The sequence below is a fragment of the Triturus cristatus genome, chromosome 2_2 (assembly GCF_964204655.1).
Source record: "Triturus cristatus chromosome 2_2, aTriCri1.1, whole genome shotgun sequence".
Taxonomy (NCBI): Eukaryota; Metazoa; Chordata; class Amphibia; order Caudata; family Salamandridae; genus Triturus; species Triturus cristatus.
In genome coordinates, this window is record NC_140582.1 from 476,729,741 (window position 1) to 476,744,603 (window position 14,863).

The window sequence follows — 14,863 nt, forward strand, 5'->3', positions numbered from 1 at the left end:
TTGGCCTTAGTTTTTGGCGCTGCACCAGCCATGTAAATCTAGGGCAGCATTGGGTGTTGCTGTGGAACACTCACAGCAACACACATTGCCCACCCCTTTTCCCAGTGGACTGCTGCGGAAAAGGACATATTAACAAGGTGGTGTTCAGCCATGTTGTGAATATGGGAATGGTAAAATACCACCAGAGCAACTTAGGGATTGTACATATGCCCCAGAGTGTTTTAAATATAGCAGTGGAACTGAGCATCTTTCAGAGTAGGCGTAGTTATAGAATAAAAGTCCACAAGACATACCTTCTTCTTGGAGCAAAAGTCACCTTCACAAAAGAAGCAGAAAAAGGATAAAAAGTATTTCAGGAGGAATGGGCTTACAGTAAAAAACACAGAATTAAATACACGCTGTGACAGGCACTAGATGGCAATCACATCTTTTGGACTAAGACAGAGTGGGAGATAACGTTTGATGTGTGGTTGTATGTTGAGCTGGATAATTGATCAACTGGAGGGGCAGTGGTTAATTTGTAACAAAATAAGTGCCGGGACTCTCCTCAGGAGGCAGCTTGCACCAGCCCATTTCTCCCGATAGCGTCGCCTAAAAATGAACCAACTACTAATCATGAAATTTGGTAGAGGATGTTGCATAATGGCTTGAGCTGCGACTTCGGAGCTGGGGAACCAGGTTTGAGTCTCGGCGTCAGCTCAACATTCTCTTATTCTGGGCAAATCACTTAAATGAATGTGTCCTTAACTGGTGCTCATGAAATTGCCGGTGTTGAGCACCGGAAACCACAGGCTCAAATTAAGCACTGTGGAGGGACCTGGAAGATCTTATGTGGAATAACTACATATTGGTCTATGTGTCTACCCTTCTCTTTTACTTTCATCCTTTCCACTCATTCTTAGTATCTCCTTTATTTATCTGCATGTTTATCATATTTTTTATTATCTAGCTGTTCTCATTTTTTTCAACTCTGATGACCCTTTTATCACTTCCTTTACTAGAAGTCAAGTGAATTTGATGACAACTGCGTGAACTCACATGCCTTGTTTTTCTGTATATGGAAATGGTATAAATGTAACTGTCTGCATGTAGAAACATAATGCAAACATGCTATTGTACCTGCAAATATTTAAAAACAGGGCTCAAGTGCTGGCAAACCTAAAAGATCTTGTCTTTGATACCCAGTGTCAAAATCTTGCTTTGCCTGTTCCCCCCCAGATTGTCACTGAGCAAGCATGTGCATGTATGGCAGATCTGTTGTGGGATTTCTTATGTTTTCTTTTTATGTCTCGCTAGAGTCAGCGCATGCGCTGCTCTTGCGAGAAATTTAGTTGGTGGTTTAAAAGTGCTACTCAGGCCGGCCACCAGTTTGCTATTACGCGCACAAGCGCACGCGACGTGCACAGCACTTTTTCCCGTCGCATGCGGACGTGCGCACAACTCGCGTCACCACTCACGTTTTACTTTTTTTTTTAAATTTCATTTCGAGGCCGTGCGGCGTTACTTTTACGGCCGCGCGGCCAATGCTTGTTTGTCATGTAATGTGTATTACTGCACTGGGCTCCATTTATAAGACTACTAGACCCCTGTTTGGGTTACATTGCTATATGAATGATGGCTATTCTGAGAACAAAAGAAACAAACGTTTCTTTCTGCTGTATCAACCCTCTTAAGAAACGCATAATACGTTCAGATGCAAGTCTTGTAGCCATTGTACTTGTCGCATAGATGGCTCATGGTACAGTGACTTCAGTAAAAACTACCAATCATATGATCGTCTAGCAGCACCCAGAACTGCATCAGCAGTTGCATCACTCACCCGCATGGCTCACGGACCAATCCCTGCTTCCCAGTCTTGTTCTTAAGACACTCACACCAAAACACTTGTTGTTCAGCAGCCATAAGCGGGCACTGATTCCTTGAAGATGTATGTGGCGACGATAATGCATATATGCCCCATCCCCTTGGGGTGTTCCTTTCACTCGCCATGAGGTATTTTTTCTACCAGAAAACTATTTTGATGCTGTTCATTATGGGTAGGAACCTTGGGGACTGGCTCAATTACTACTATATATAAGAGGCTTCTGCCTCATGGAGCAACATTTAGACAGTGCATCACGGAGGTTGGCCATATACCGTGATTTTAGCATTATGGCCTTTTAAGGCTAACATGACTACTGGGTGATTGTGAAAAATCCTTTACCGGGATTAATATGGATTATGCACAGCACTCTAACTTTAATAAGAGATTTCAACAACCCACTATCCTCCATCACTGGTTTATACCCACATCCAGTGTATTATGTTCTCATACATGAGGGGAGGCCCCAGCGTCCACTCACTCACGCAAACCCTCTGGATCATCTCCTTAAATAATATACCATGGGTTGCTGTAAAGGCTCCAGACCAGGAACTTGTGTTTTCAATGCATAGATAATGTAGCTCCAAGAAGTGGTCAGTACCATTAATCATGGTATGCTTCTGCCATAAGTGTATGACTACAGTAACGTGCCCCCTGTCTGATGCGTATGATTCCCGAACCACTCGCAATTAGGGTAGGATGTGTGACTGTACCCGCATGGTTTTTGGAGTGTTGCAATGTGCATGCTCACACGTGCAGTGTACTCTTGCAATGGTTTGCCATGCTTACACTTTGTAGCAACATTTTATATCACACCATATGAAAAAGATTTTAACTATACACTAATCTGATGTAGACAGGTGGTTGATGCCGGACTCATTCTCACAGACACTCTCACAGACACTCACACAGACACTCTCTCAGACACTCTCTCAGACACTCTCTCACAGACACTCTCTCACAGACTCTCTCTCACAGACTCTCACAGACACTCTCACAGACACTCTCTCACAGACTCTCACACTCTCACAGACACTCTCACAGATGCTCTCACAGACACTCTCACAGCCTCTCTCACAGACTCTCACACAGACTCTCTCACAGACACTCTCACAGACACTCTCACAGACACTCGATCACAGACACTCTCTCACAGACACTCTCTCACAGACACTCTCTCACAGACTCTCTCACAGACACTCTCTCACAGACACTCTCTCACAGACACTCTCTCACAGACACTCTCACAGACACTCTCTCACAGACTCTCACAGACACTCTCTCACAGACACTCTCTCACAGACACTCTCTCACACTCTCTCACAGACACTCTCTCACACTCTCTCACAGACACTCTCTCACAGACACTCTCTCACAGGCACTCTCACAGGCACTCTCACAGACACTCTCACAGACACTCTCTCACAGACACTCTCTCACAGACACTATCACAGACACTCTCTCACAGACACTCTCTCACAGACACTCTCACAGACACTCTCACAGACTCTCTCACAGACACTTTCTCACAGACTCTACCAGACACTTTCTCACAGACTCTCACAGACACTCTCTCACAGACACTCTCTCACAGACTCTCTCATAGACTCTCTCACAGACACTCTCTCACAGACTCTACTAGACACTCTCTCACAGACTCTCACAGACACTCTCACACTCTCTTACAGACACTCTCTCACAGACACTCTCTCACAGACTCTCACAGACACTCTCTCACAGACACTCTCTCACAGACCCTCTCTCACAGACTCTCTCACAGACTCTCTCTCACAGACTCTCTCACAGACACTCTCTCACAGACACTCTCTCACAGCCTCTGACATACACTCTCTCACAGAGTCTCACAGACACTCTCTCAGAATCACACACTCTCTCAGACTCTCACAGACACTCTCTCAGACTCTAACAGACACTCTCTCACAAGCTCTAACAGACACTCGCTCACAGACACACTCTCACAGACACTCTCACAGACACTCTCTCACAGACACACTCTCACAGACACTCTCTCACAAGCTCTCACAGACTCCCTCTCACAGACTCCCTCTCACAGGCTCACTCTCACAGACTCACTCTCCCACTCTCTCTCACTGAGTGACTCACTCTCACTGACTGACTCACTCTCTCTCACTGACTGACTCCCTCTCACTGACTGACTCCCTCTCTCTCACTGACTGACTCTCTCTCACTGACTCTCTCTCTCACAGACTCTCTCTCTCACGAACTCTCTTTCACGGACTTCCTCACTGACTCTCTCTCACTGACTGACTCTCTCTCAGTGACTGACTGACTCTCGCTAAAAGACTGACTCTTGCTAATAGACTGACTCTCGCTAAAAGACTGACTCACTCTCACTGACTATCTCACTGACTCACTCTCTTTCACTCACTGACTGACTCACTCTCTCCCTCTCATTCACTCTCACTGACTGACTCTCACTCTCACTGACTGACTCTCACTGACTCTCACTCTCTCACTAACTGACTAACGCTCTCACTCTCACTGACTGACTGACTTACCTTCACCCTCCTGTTATTTATGCCCCCATAACAAAAAGAAACATGACAAGCAACCATTGGGACAGGCAGATACAAGTTGCCAGCATTGAAAGAACAAAAAAAACTCAAGACATTATTTTTAATACTTTTTTAATATGGTCGTTTAGTTGTACATAATGCTTTTTTGGTCATATCTAAGGTAACAAAAATGCTTCTGACACTTCTTTATTATAACTTTTCAGCATGCTGCAAACTTCTGTACAGCACAGCTTAAATACATAGATAAAGTCAATATCTCTGGCTAAACACTTATAAGTTCCCAAAGGCGAGACCTATTGGCTATGCCAATGCTTGTTTTAAAAGCAGTGAAAGATGGCCATTGTTTATGCACATGCATGCATAGTGTTCATCTTGTAGTGATTTTTTATAAAGCAAAAGAAAACCTATTACAAGATGGCCTCTGTCCGTGCTTGTGCATGCATGGTAGTCATCTTGTAATTAATTATTTTATATTTATTGAAAATCCTTTACAAGATGGCAGCCGTGCACATTCCTGCATGCACAGCAGCATATTAATAACGTTTTCTAAAATAAATAAATAAATAAATTAGAAAGTCAGTTGCAACATAGGGGCTGTTCTTAAGTGAATGCACTGTAACCCCTTTGGAATGGGTTCTCTTCATTTGAATTGTCTGGACAAATCTAATGGGTTTGGCAATGCTTGTGACACAATTCAGCAAGCATTGGTAAAGCCCAAAGCATGAGCAGAGCTAGAACCTTGTAGCAGATGGCAGTGGGTGTCAACAGATGGTAGCTGGTCCACTTCCTGCATTTGGGAAGGTATGGCACAGAAACAGCGAGGGGATGAGCAGAAAGATTTCAGCAGCAGTGAAGAAAGTACTATAGAGGACTATGTAAAGAAACATTTGACCTTCCACGAAATGCCAGGGATTTAAGTACAGCCCACTCAGACATTGTCAACAGTCAATGGCTGAAGGGCACTGTACTGTATGCATGTGTTATTATGTTGAACTGAATCGGTAACATAAGGTCTTGGACAGCTACAGCTGTCCGTAGGTAAGACATGAGTGTAGATTCCATTGGTTCAGCAGGTGCAGTTGCACCTGGGCCCAGTGAACCCTGATTATTGCTGTTTTTCATAATTCATAACCTGCGGAGGGCATTTCCTTCCTTGCACTATGGCCTATGAGAACAATAGCTACGCAACTAAGGTAAGATGTAAAAAAGTTTCTCCACCATCAGATATTTACTTTTTCTTGTGAAGAAATCTCTTTACCTGCGCTCCCTAACATTTAGACTGTTCCCTTCCTCTTCTTAGCCAAAAATGCATGCAATATTTCCATTGGCGGGAGTGCATTTATGAGCAACCTCAGATTGAGAAACAAAGTACAAATTCTTATTGAATACACACAGGTTTGTGGGTATTCCCCAACCTTTAGTAGTGGACCATCCTCAAGAAAATGCCCCTCTTATTTAAATTGTTCACATGTAAATTCGGCCAGACACCTGAGCACATTCCATTTGAAAGGTTAAATAAACACCTTTGCTTATTTGCTAAACGAGTGGCAGGGTTTCTCCCTTGCAATAATTTTGCTTTGCCAAAACGTTTGAGAATCATTATCCCAATATTAATTGCAAAGGTTTTTTCCTGACCCTCCTTAATAAGTTATTGATTGCGTTTTGTTTCTTTTTCAGGAAACTCTAGAAAAAGGCTGCAGTGTACTGTGTGCAATAAGAAATGTTCTTCCTCAGCGAACCTTCGAGAACATCGAAAGGTAAGTTGTGACCACATCAGGCTTTAACATCATCAAAATGTATGAGGATGGATCACTGTATATTACGCAGATGGGAGAATCCTATTTCTGAATGGTAACAACTGCATATTTAGTTATCACTCTTACCTCTTACATTAATGCTAAATCATTCAATACAGAGAGAGTCTCATAGCGGGATTAAACGAATGGCCAGATGCCAAAATATCTACTGCAATATATGGTTTCTTCCATTAAATACATCAATTATTCACATCATTAAATAAACAAAAAGTAAGGTCAGCAGCAGCACTGTTGGATGACGTCATCAATTATGTAATTTCACATGTTATCTGGAATGCCTTCATTGATGTCATTTAACCAGTAATGAGTGATGATATATGTGAGAGGCCATAGCTAAAGCAGTGCATGATGGGACCGAAGGTATGGTTGTTTTATATAACCAAGAAAATGTTTGCTGAAACAGCAACTCACTTTAACTGTGTTTTTTAGTGATATAAATGGATCTATCTAAATTTAGCTCCCTATAAATCTGATAGTCATTTTGTTTTTACATGTTATTGACTAAGGTGTGTACTGTGCATGGCGCGCAAGTGAGTTATGGTAAGCTTTGTGCGCTACACTACAAAGCTTCTGAATTTCAGGGCTTTGAGCCAATCACAACGCTGCAATGCAGTGTTGTGATTGGTCTGAGCGTCATGGTTCAGCGCTCAGGCAGGGAATGGGCAGGGAATGGGGGCCTGGTCATTTTCTCCACTGGAGATCATGCTCTGTGCGTATGAATGTTTGGACGGCCTGAGATGACCGGCCAAACATTCATGCACATGTAGGGAGTGAATGCCACTCCTCACCTCCCCTGCTCCTTCAGCAGAGCAGCCCGCTCCACTTCCCAAAGATGCCATGCCCACAATAAGAAAAAATAAAATGATAGTAACATAGAGTTATTATCATTTTCTTCTCTTCTTACACTGCTGAATAGCTCCTCCCCCTTAGCAGAAGAACCCTGTACCTTATGCCTTCTACACATAAGTACACTTTTGATCAAACTCTTTTGTATAATGCAAAGTTTGTCACGTATATACCCATCATACTGACATTATTTTTAATGGAAATCAAGAATCTACTTCTCCCTCTATAAACTGGAACATGGTCAGGGCTGTTGTATGGGGGACATGCACCATATCTTGGCAAGAGCAAAAAAATCATATCAAAGTTATTATGTACTCTCAAGATCAGGAATTTATAGGTTTACTAGATTTTGTCCTTATATGGCTACTGAGAATGTATTTATGTTATTATTATATTTCTTAATTACGTCTGACAGACTGCTCAATTTTCTGAAATATAATCTGTTTTATGATATATCTGGAAAGTGGACTGTCTCTGTGCTTATCTATTTTACTCTTGAATTTTATCTTTCTGTATCAACTTTCTGAAAAAAAATTAACAAATAACATTTCTCTTAGTTAGCGTACCACAGTTCTAAAAATAAATCAGCAACAGAAGTTCTTCCTTTGCTTTTCAATGAAATGTAGTTGATAATGAAGCTACATGTTCAACTCAAGGCAGCAATAACTTTCAATATTATAAATCAATGGTTTCATCCATTGCCGTAACCATCCGAAAGAGAGCACATTTTTGGTTCACTGGGTTAATTTCTTCAAGGAGGGAGTCTCAAAAAATGGTTCTTGCCTCTGCAGTTGGGGCATGGCAATTATTGCTCTATCTGATCATATTTGCAGCCAGCTTTATTCTGTTTTTTGAACTACCAAAAATATTACTATGTTTTTGGATTAGTACTTCCAAGGCACAGGAGCCACATTAGGTAATAGATTTCTGCTGGATTATCCAACATATTTTTAAAACTTTTGTCCAGTTTGGGAGCACAGAAAACTATATTTCTGTGCAGATACACAATGTTCATCTTCACACTAGAGTGGCAGTGTAATTCACAATAAAGTAGAAATGTCACTCACCAATCAAAGTCAAAATGTACTTTATCCGGTTAACAAACAGTAACCATAAAAGCAACAAAAATACAAATACAATTAAAATTAACTCAATACATAGTTGCTATTACAGGGGAGAAGTGCAAATTTTCTATATGGACGGTTAAAAATTATCCATCCATCGATTTACGCAGTTTAAAAACATATTTAAAAAATTCTGTCAAAGAAGCAACAATAAATACAGTGTCCATTCTTTGCAAATCTAAAAACACTGGACGGCATCTTTTTGCCATCATCTCTTTAAGAATTGGGACAATAAATTTCCTACGGGGCAAGGTATAAAATCTGCAGAAAAACAGCACATGAATGTCAGATTGCGAAGATAGTTCATCACATGGGCATAAACACAGTTCCTTGGACCAAGAGTTCATTTCTGGGAAAGTTAATAATCTAAAAACAATATTAAATCTAAAACGTGTAAGGCAAAATCTATCATAGTTTGACATAGAGAGGCATAAGTATGGTTGTAATTTAGCACCACTCAGTATCATCTGATGAGAACACACTGTCTTTTTCTTTATTTCCTCTAACAATCTTTTTTCCCTGAGGTGTTCCATGCATAGTTTTTTCAGTAATTTTCTAGAGATGTGTACCATTGAAAGTGGATCCTCAAAATATTGTTGACAGTGAGTTTCTGTCAGAAAGGTCTTCACATACTTTAACCATTTGAAAACATTTTTCTTTTTCAAGTTGTAGCACATCCTGAAGTATAGCACGATTTACAACACACTCATTGACAGTCCAAACCCTGTGCCATAGTAAAATGGGCTGAATTCTTATTATATCTGAGATATACGGCTGCCCCAGCTCTTCATGACAATTAAGGGTTGCAATACTATCGGGTACAGACAGCATGTACCGCATAAACTTATTTTCAATTAATTGCATAGCGTTTATATTGGCATACCCCCAGAGTCCTGCTCCATACACAGCCACCGATATACACGTTGCATTATACACAGTTAAAATTTCCCTAAGGGGCTTCTTTCCCAGTTTCTGTATAAAGCTTTTTAAAGCCATTATTGTCTTTGAGAACAAAAGTGTTCTTGTCCTAATCGCACTTGTCCATGAGCCAGTCTCATGAAACAAGATGCCTAAGTAAGAAAAGGTGGGCGTGTTTTCTAAGCAAACATTATTTATTTGCATAGTTTTCCTCTTCTTCTTGGATCGTGTTCCACAGTTCATGGTAAAAGTTTTAGTACAGTTGATTTTTAAATCCAAACTGTGCATTGACTTATTGAAGGATACTATTAAATTTTGTAGGGCAATTGGTGTTCTCGCCATTAAGACAGCATCGTCCGCATACAGGAGCGCAGGGATACGCCGAGTACAAACAACAGGCACATCTCTGCACTCCTGCAGTAGGCGACACTTCAACCCATTTATGTAGATCAGGAAAAGGAAAGGGGCCAGGACACAGCCCTGGCATACTCCACGCCCTATCCCAAAAGATCTACTACATTCCCCCCCTTTTCCATAGCGAACAGTAGCTGACCAATCAATTAACGTGGGCCCAAGGACCCACTTTCCATGAGTGATTCAGGATGCAGGGATTCCCTATCCTTAATCGATGCAGCAATCCCTTGGTCATGCTATCTGCTTTTGGAGAGGGGACAGAGCCCTGTTAAAGAGGATTTCCCATGCCCAAAATTCCCTTGGACTCCCCAGAGGGAGCTTCTTGCCCTTGGACTCCCCAGAGGGAGCTTCTTGCCTACTCACTAAGGCTATCAAAGGTCCAAAATATAGACCACATGCTTGTGGTAAACATTCTGCTCCTTTCAGAAGGTACTTGACCTGGTGCTGGTGTATAATGGTCTCTCTTTGTACACAGATTTGTACATGAAAATGGGAAAATATCCCTATATGAATACATCAATGTAGCTTTCCCTATTGCTGAAAGAGAAATGCAGCCTCGGATCTAGTATTATTTTAGGTGGGTCATGTAGGTGAATGGGTCTGTTCTTGCTAAATCCCTCCAAATTCATGGTCTGTGCTGATTTTAAATATCCCACAGTCTATTAATCACTGTTGGAATATATTGCGCAGATCCACTAACAAGGCAGCTAAATTTAATACCTGGGACCCTCCCCAGCGACCCTCAACCAAGTGGCATAGGGAGCTCCCATACACTGGCGGGTTAGGAGAATGCGTGCACTTAACCCCTCTTGGAGAGAAACCTGGTGGTCCCAATGGCATAAGTGAAGACAAAAAGGAAGAAGAAAGATGCAACTACGAGGAGCACAGGCTCCTGCACCGCAGGAAGTATCCAGGCTCGTGGAGCATGAAGATTAGCCGATAAACCGCCTCAGGTAAATATGGAGCCAAAATGATGTCAGCATGTTGAAAGCCCGTTATAGCAGTGTAGGCAGTGTAAGCAGGATAGGCACTTCAAAGTTGATAAATCAGAGCTATTCAAACAAGCAGAAAGGCACACCGGTACTCGCGCTGCTCCGCTTCGCTCCTGTGTGGCTCCAGTTCCCCGTCTCACGCTGGCGTGTTCACGGAGCTCAGCAGCTCAGCGGTCCAGCTGCATCCCACGTCTGATGTCAGAAGAGGAAGAGAAAGGGGGGGGGGTTGATTACGGCATACTCAGCCAGTAGCCTGTATCCTGCTCACCTCGCGCTGATTTTGAATACCCCACAGTCTATTAATCACTGTTGGAATATATTGGGAAAGAAGGCTCTAAAAATAAGAAAGCATGTGGAAACTGGTGAGTAAGATATCTATTCTTCATGTTATACCTCATTTTCAAGTTGAAAACTCAGAATAGGAAGAATTTACCACACAGTAAATACCTCTCCCCTGTTAAAGTTAATTACCAGGTGTGTTAAAGCAACTTGTAAAGAGGGCCTAATAATATGGCATTGCAATGTATTGTGAGTGATTAGGGGGTTATTTAATGTGTGGCTGGGGTCCAATTGCACCAGGCCACCCACAAAATTTAGAGATTGCCATAAGTGTGATGGGTGATTTCCAACAAAAGGACTTCAGATGATACTGAAGGAGCACTTTAGAGAAGAATGCAATGCCTGACTAACAATGCCATGGTGCCAGATCATCATTCTGTTTATGGTTTAGAATGAAACATCAATATCAAGGGTTTGTTTGTAAAAAGTTCTAAATGAGGTCTGGAAACTATGTGTTGAGCTTTCGTGAACCCTGACAATTTTCAGTGGGTTAACCATGAAGACCTTACTTTAAATGAGGTAATTACAGCCTGAGTTAAAATTTGGCGGATAGACTACCAAACCGTTGGGCAGGAGGAGGAGGAGGCATCGCCTCCTCCATCCTGTTGCAACTCACCCTCCAGATTTAGTATTTTCTGCCATGCTGATGTAGAATTTTCTCCAAATGTGCTTCTACCAATGCAACACGAGTACCTTTAGAAAACTACATGGCAGGCTTGGCCACCATATTATGGTAGCTTAGTCAGCTTTTTCGATTTTAGAGCAAACCTCCGAAGCTTGGGTGTGCTTTTAAATTTGCAAATAAATTTGGGAGTTTTCATCTAGCATGCTGGGGACAATTTTGCTTTGTATTCATTTTGTTGATCACCTTATGTCTTGCACGGCAGTTGCAAACAGGAAACATCAACAATGACATGGCCATGGCAGTTGTGCATTGATTTGCCTGCCCATCAGAAGTGGTTCCATCAACTCTAGCTGACTTTGAATGACACATTCTGTCTTTAAAATCCTATATAGTGGCTTATTTACTCCATCATCAACTAAATATTCACTAGACATTAAGGGACAGATGTACAAAGCATTTTTGCTGTTGCAAATGGCCCGATTCGCAGATACAGGCTGTTTGCAACCACTAAATGCTTTTTAAAATGTGCAAAAGGCAAAATGTGATTAGGTAACTTGTTACCAAATCACATTTACATTTGTGATTTGGTATTTGGAAAGGGTGTATTTAGGGCGTTGTTTCCAAATACCGAACTGTTATGGTATGTATTACTGATTAGCTACAGAATTCCGGTCACCAAACAGTTATAATTTGCCACCAGTTTAAAAGTGGTGATTATTCATTTGCATATGGGTAGTGCCCCCCTTTGAGAATTTAAAAAACACTATGTTTTTCAAGAGCAGGCAGTGGTCCACTGCCTGCTAATAAAAATATGTAACTTAAATGTTTCATTTTCTTTTTTAAATGCATCCCATTTTCCCTTAAGTAAAATGGGCTGCATTTAAAAACAAAAAAATAATGCTGTATTAAAAAGCAATTACACACATAGTGGTCTGGTGACCCCAACAGGCCACCTTCCCTGTCATGGTGGCAATTCCTAATGGGTCACAAATTGCGAATTAATATTCAAGAGGCTGAACAATTTGTGACCTATTAGGAATCCCTATTTGGGAATACAACAATGTATACATTAGGAATACCGATTACATAATTGCGATTCAGAGATAATCACAATTAGGAAATCAGCATTCCTAATGTTTGTACATCTGTACCTTAATGAATTATTGTGTGGAATTTTTCATTTCTCAGCAACATTGTATTTCATAGTTGCCGAAGGACACTTTTGAGGCTTCAAAAACATAATTCGTCAATTGAGCATTTCCTCAATTCTGTACCTGCATCTTTTTTTGCAAAGACACTTACCTGGGCTCTGGAAGACGTAACTACTAATAAGATACATAGACTTGCGTTTAGAGCTGGTCAGGAGGTGCAAAACGCAAGTTCAATGCACTTTTAGTGATTGATCTCGCATCTAACATCATTTTGAAATTTTGCATATAGTTGGATTACCGCATTACAAATACGTCAATACCACTTAACTGTATCACAAACAAAACCTTTGCTCTAAGATTGAGCTTTAAATGTGACAAATTAATGAAAAGTATTGTTTCCTATTCAAAGTTGATCTTATGATAATACCACAATTATCCCATGTGATAATAATGCAATCACTGGCGTAATATTAGCAAAAAAATTCTGGAAAACTTTTAATGAGCCTGTGAAATGTACAGTTTACAAGAAAATCGGAATGGTGACGTCAAGTTGATCTTTATTTTATATCTGTGCCTATTGAGCCAGTCTCCTAAGGTGAAAAGATTGCACATTTATTGTGCTTGCGGTCAAATAGAATACATTTGTAGGATAAATAAAAAATATAATTAAATATTCCATTTAATGCAACTCAGGGAACTGTTCTTTACTGAATATTTTGAATGAAATAAAAGAAAAGTATTATATTCATATTCTGTTCATCCTTTCTGCTAAGTATTGTGGAACAGTGAATGAAGAAATGCATTATAGTGCTGGAATGGGATTGGAGGAGCCTTTACAATCAAAGAAAAACTCACATATAAAAGCAATATCTTCGTATTAGGAAACCCTTGAACTGTATTATTCAGCTACGTCCACTGTGATGTGACAGCTAGTGACAGACAGTTGATAGACCTCCTCTGATCGTTAATGTCAAGTTAGCATAATTCCTTTCCCCTTTTTAGAGACCTTTTTGTAATGTGTTATTTACAGTCAGAAGAATCCTTTATTATTTCTCAAAAAAATATTTCAATCTATTCTAAATAAACATAGTGTATTTTAGGTTTTCCAAGAAGTGATTCCCCCAAAGTTCTTTTATTTCTTACTTTCTCTGAATTTGTATTTGTATTTTGTGTTCAGAATTAATGGTTTTGCCTATGTTTATGCTGAGCATGCTTTTATGTTAAGTCAATTTTGACAGACAAAATAAGTTCTTATTATATTAGATTTCCATTGACAATGTAGCAAAGTAAATCAAAGAGAGGAACAATAAAAGAAATAAAAATATACGTTCATTATATGCAATAAAGAACATCGTTGGAAGATGATTGTTGCACAATTTTTTAAGTTTCTTTCATATATATCACACGGCTTATGATACACTATGGTTTTAGGGAAAAGATAAATGCCGCTAACAAACTGTTCAATACATTACTGATTTTATTTTGCTAAATACTTTGGATAACATTTCCAATGTTCCTTTATGCAAGCCTGGCTGCTTTGAATGCATGCATTTATAAGTATTCTCTCTGTATTTAAATATATTTACATTTCTTTTCTGAAACACATTCTATTCAGAAAGGCATTATTAAGGAAGAAATCACAACTCGTCTGTGAAAACTGGCAGAGCTTCGGGATAAGAAATAATTACCCGCTGCTGAAGAAGTTGCTCTGCTCAGTGTGGATGTGTGATCCCGTGGAAGGCACATAATTAATTAACACTAAACACTCATTTTGCAGGTTCACGAGATCTTTGATTGCCAGGACTGTGAAAAGAAATTTATTTCCGCTAACCAGCTAAAGCGCCACATGATAACCCACTCAGGTATGACATTATTCTCTTTTTAAGACCTGGCTTGTATTAATGTTCTACTTTAGGGAAGGATAAGGTGAGTAGACTGTGTTATTTTTCTGCAAAATGTTGATTGTATAGTACAATTTACAAAAATAGTTAATTTCTAGTCACTGGGAAACATAGTTTTTTAAACTTCTAGGTCACCATCCAAATGCAATGAGTACTCTGTCATTTGCCTCTGCGTTGCTAACTGTTAATATTTTTCTTTTAGACAACAAAAGGTCTGTAAATTGTGTATACATTTTAAAACTTAAATGAGGCAGTATGGGCACAGATATGTAGACCTGTGGTCATTGTTGAAGTCAAGTACCTCGCGTTACTCTCGT

At 40.3% G+C, this 14,863-nt stretch overlaps 1 protein-coding gene across 2 annotated transcripts in view; it reads left to right on the plus strand.

Moving 5' to 3' along the window:
* PRDM5 (PR/SET domain 5) overlaps nt 1-14,863 on the plus strand; it is a 687,250-nt gene that overhangs the window by 326,817 nt on the left and 345,570 nt on the right. For both annotated transcript variants that reach the window (XM_085641579.1, XM_085641580.1), the window contains exons 9-10: nt 6,097-6,176; nt 14,423-14,507. In XM_085641579.1, coding sequence (XP_085497705.1) covers nt 6,097-6,176; nt 14,423-14,507 — 165 coding nt within the window. The remainder of the gene's footprint in view (nt 1-6,096; nt 6,177-14,422; nt 14,508-14,863) is intronic.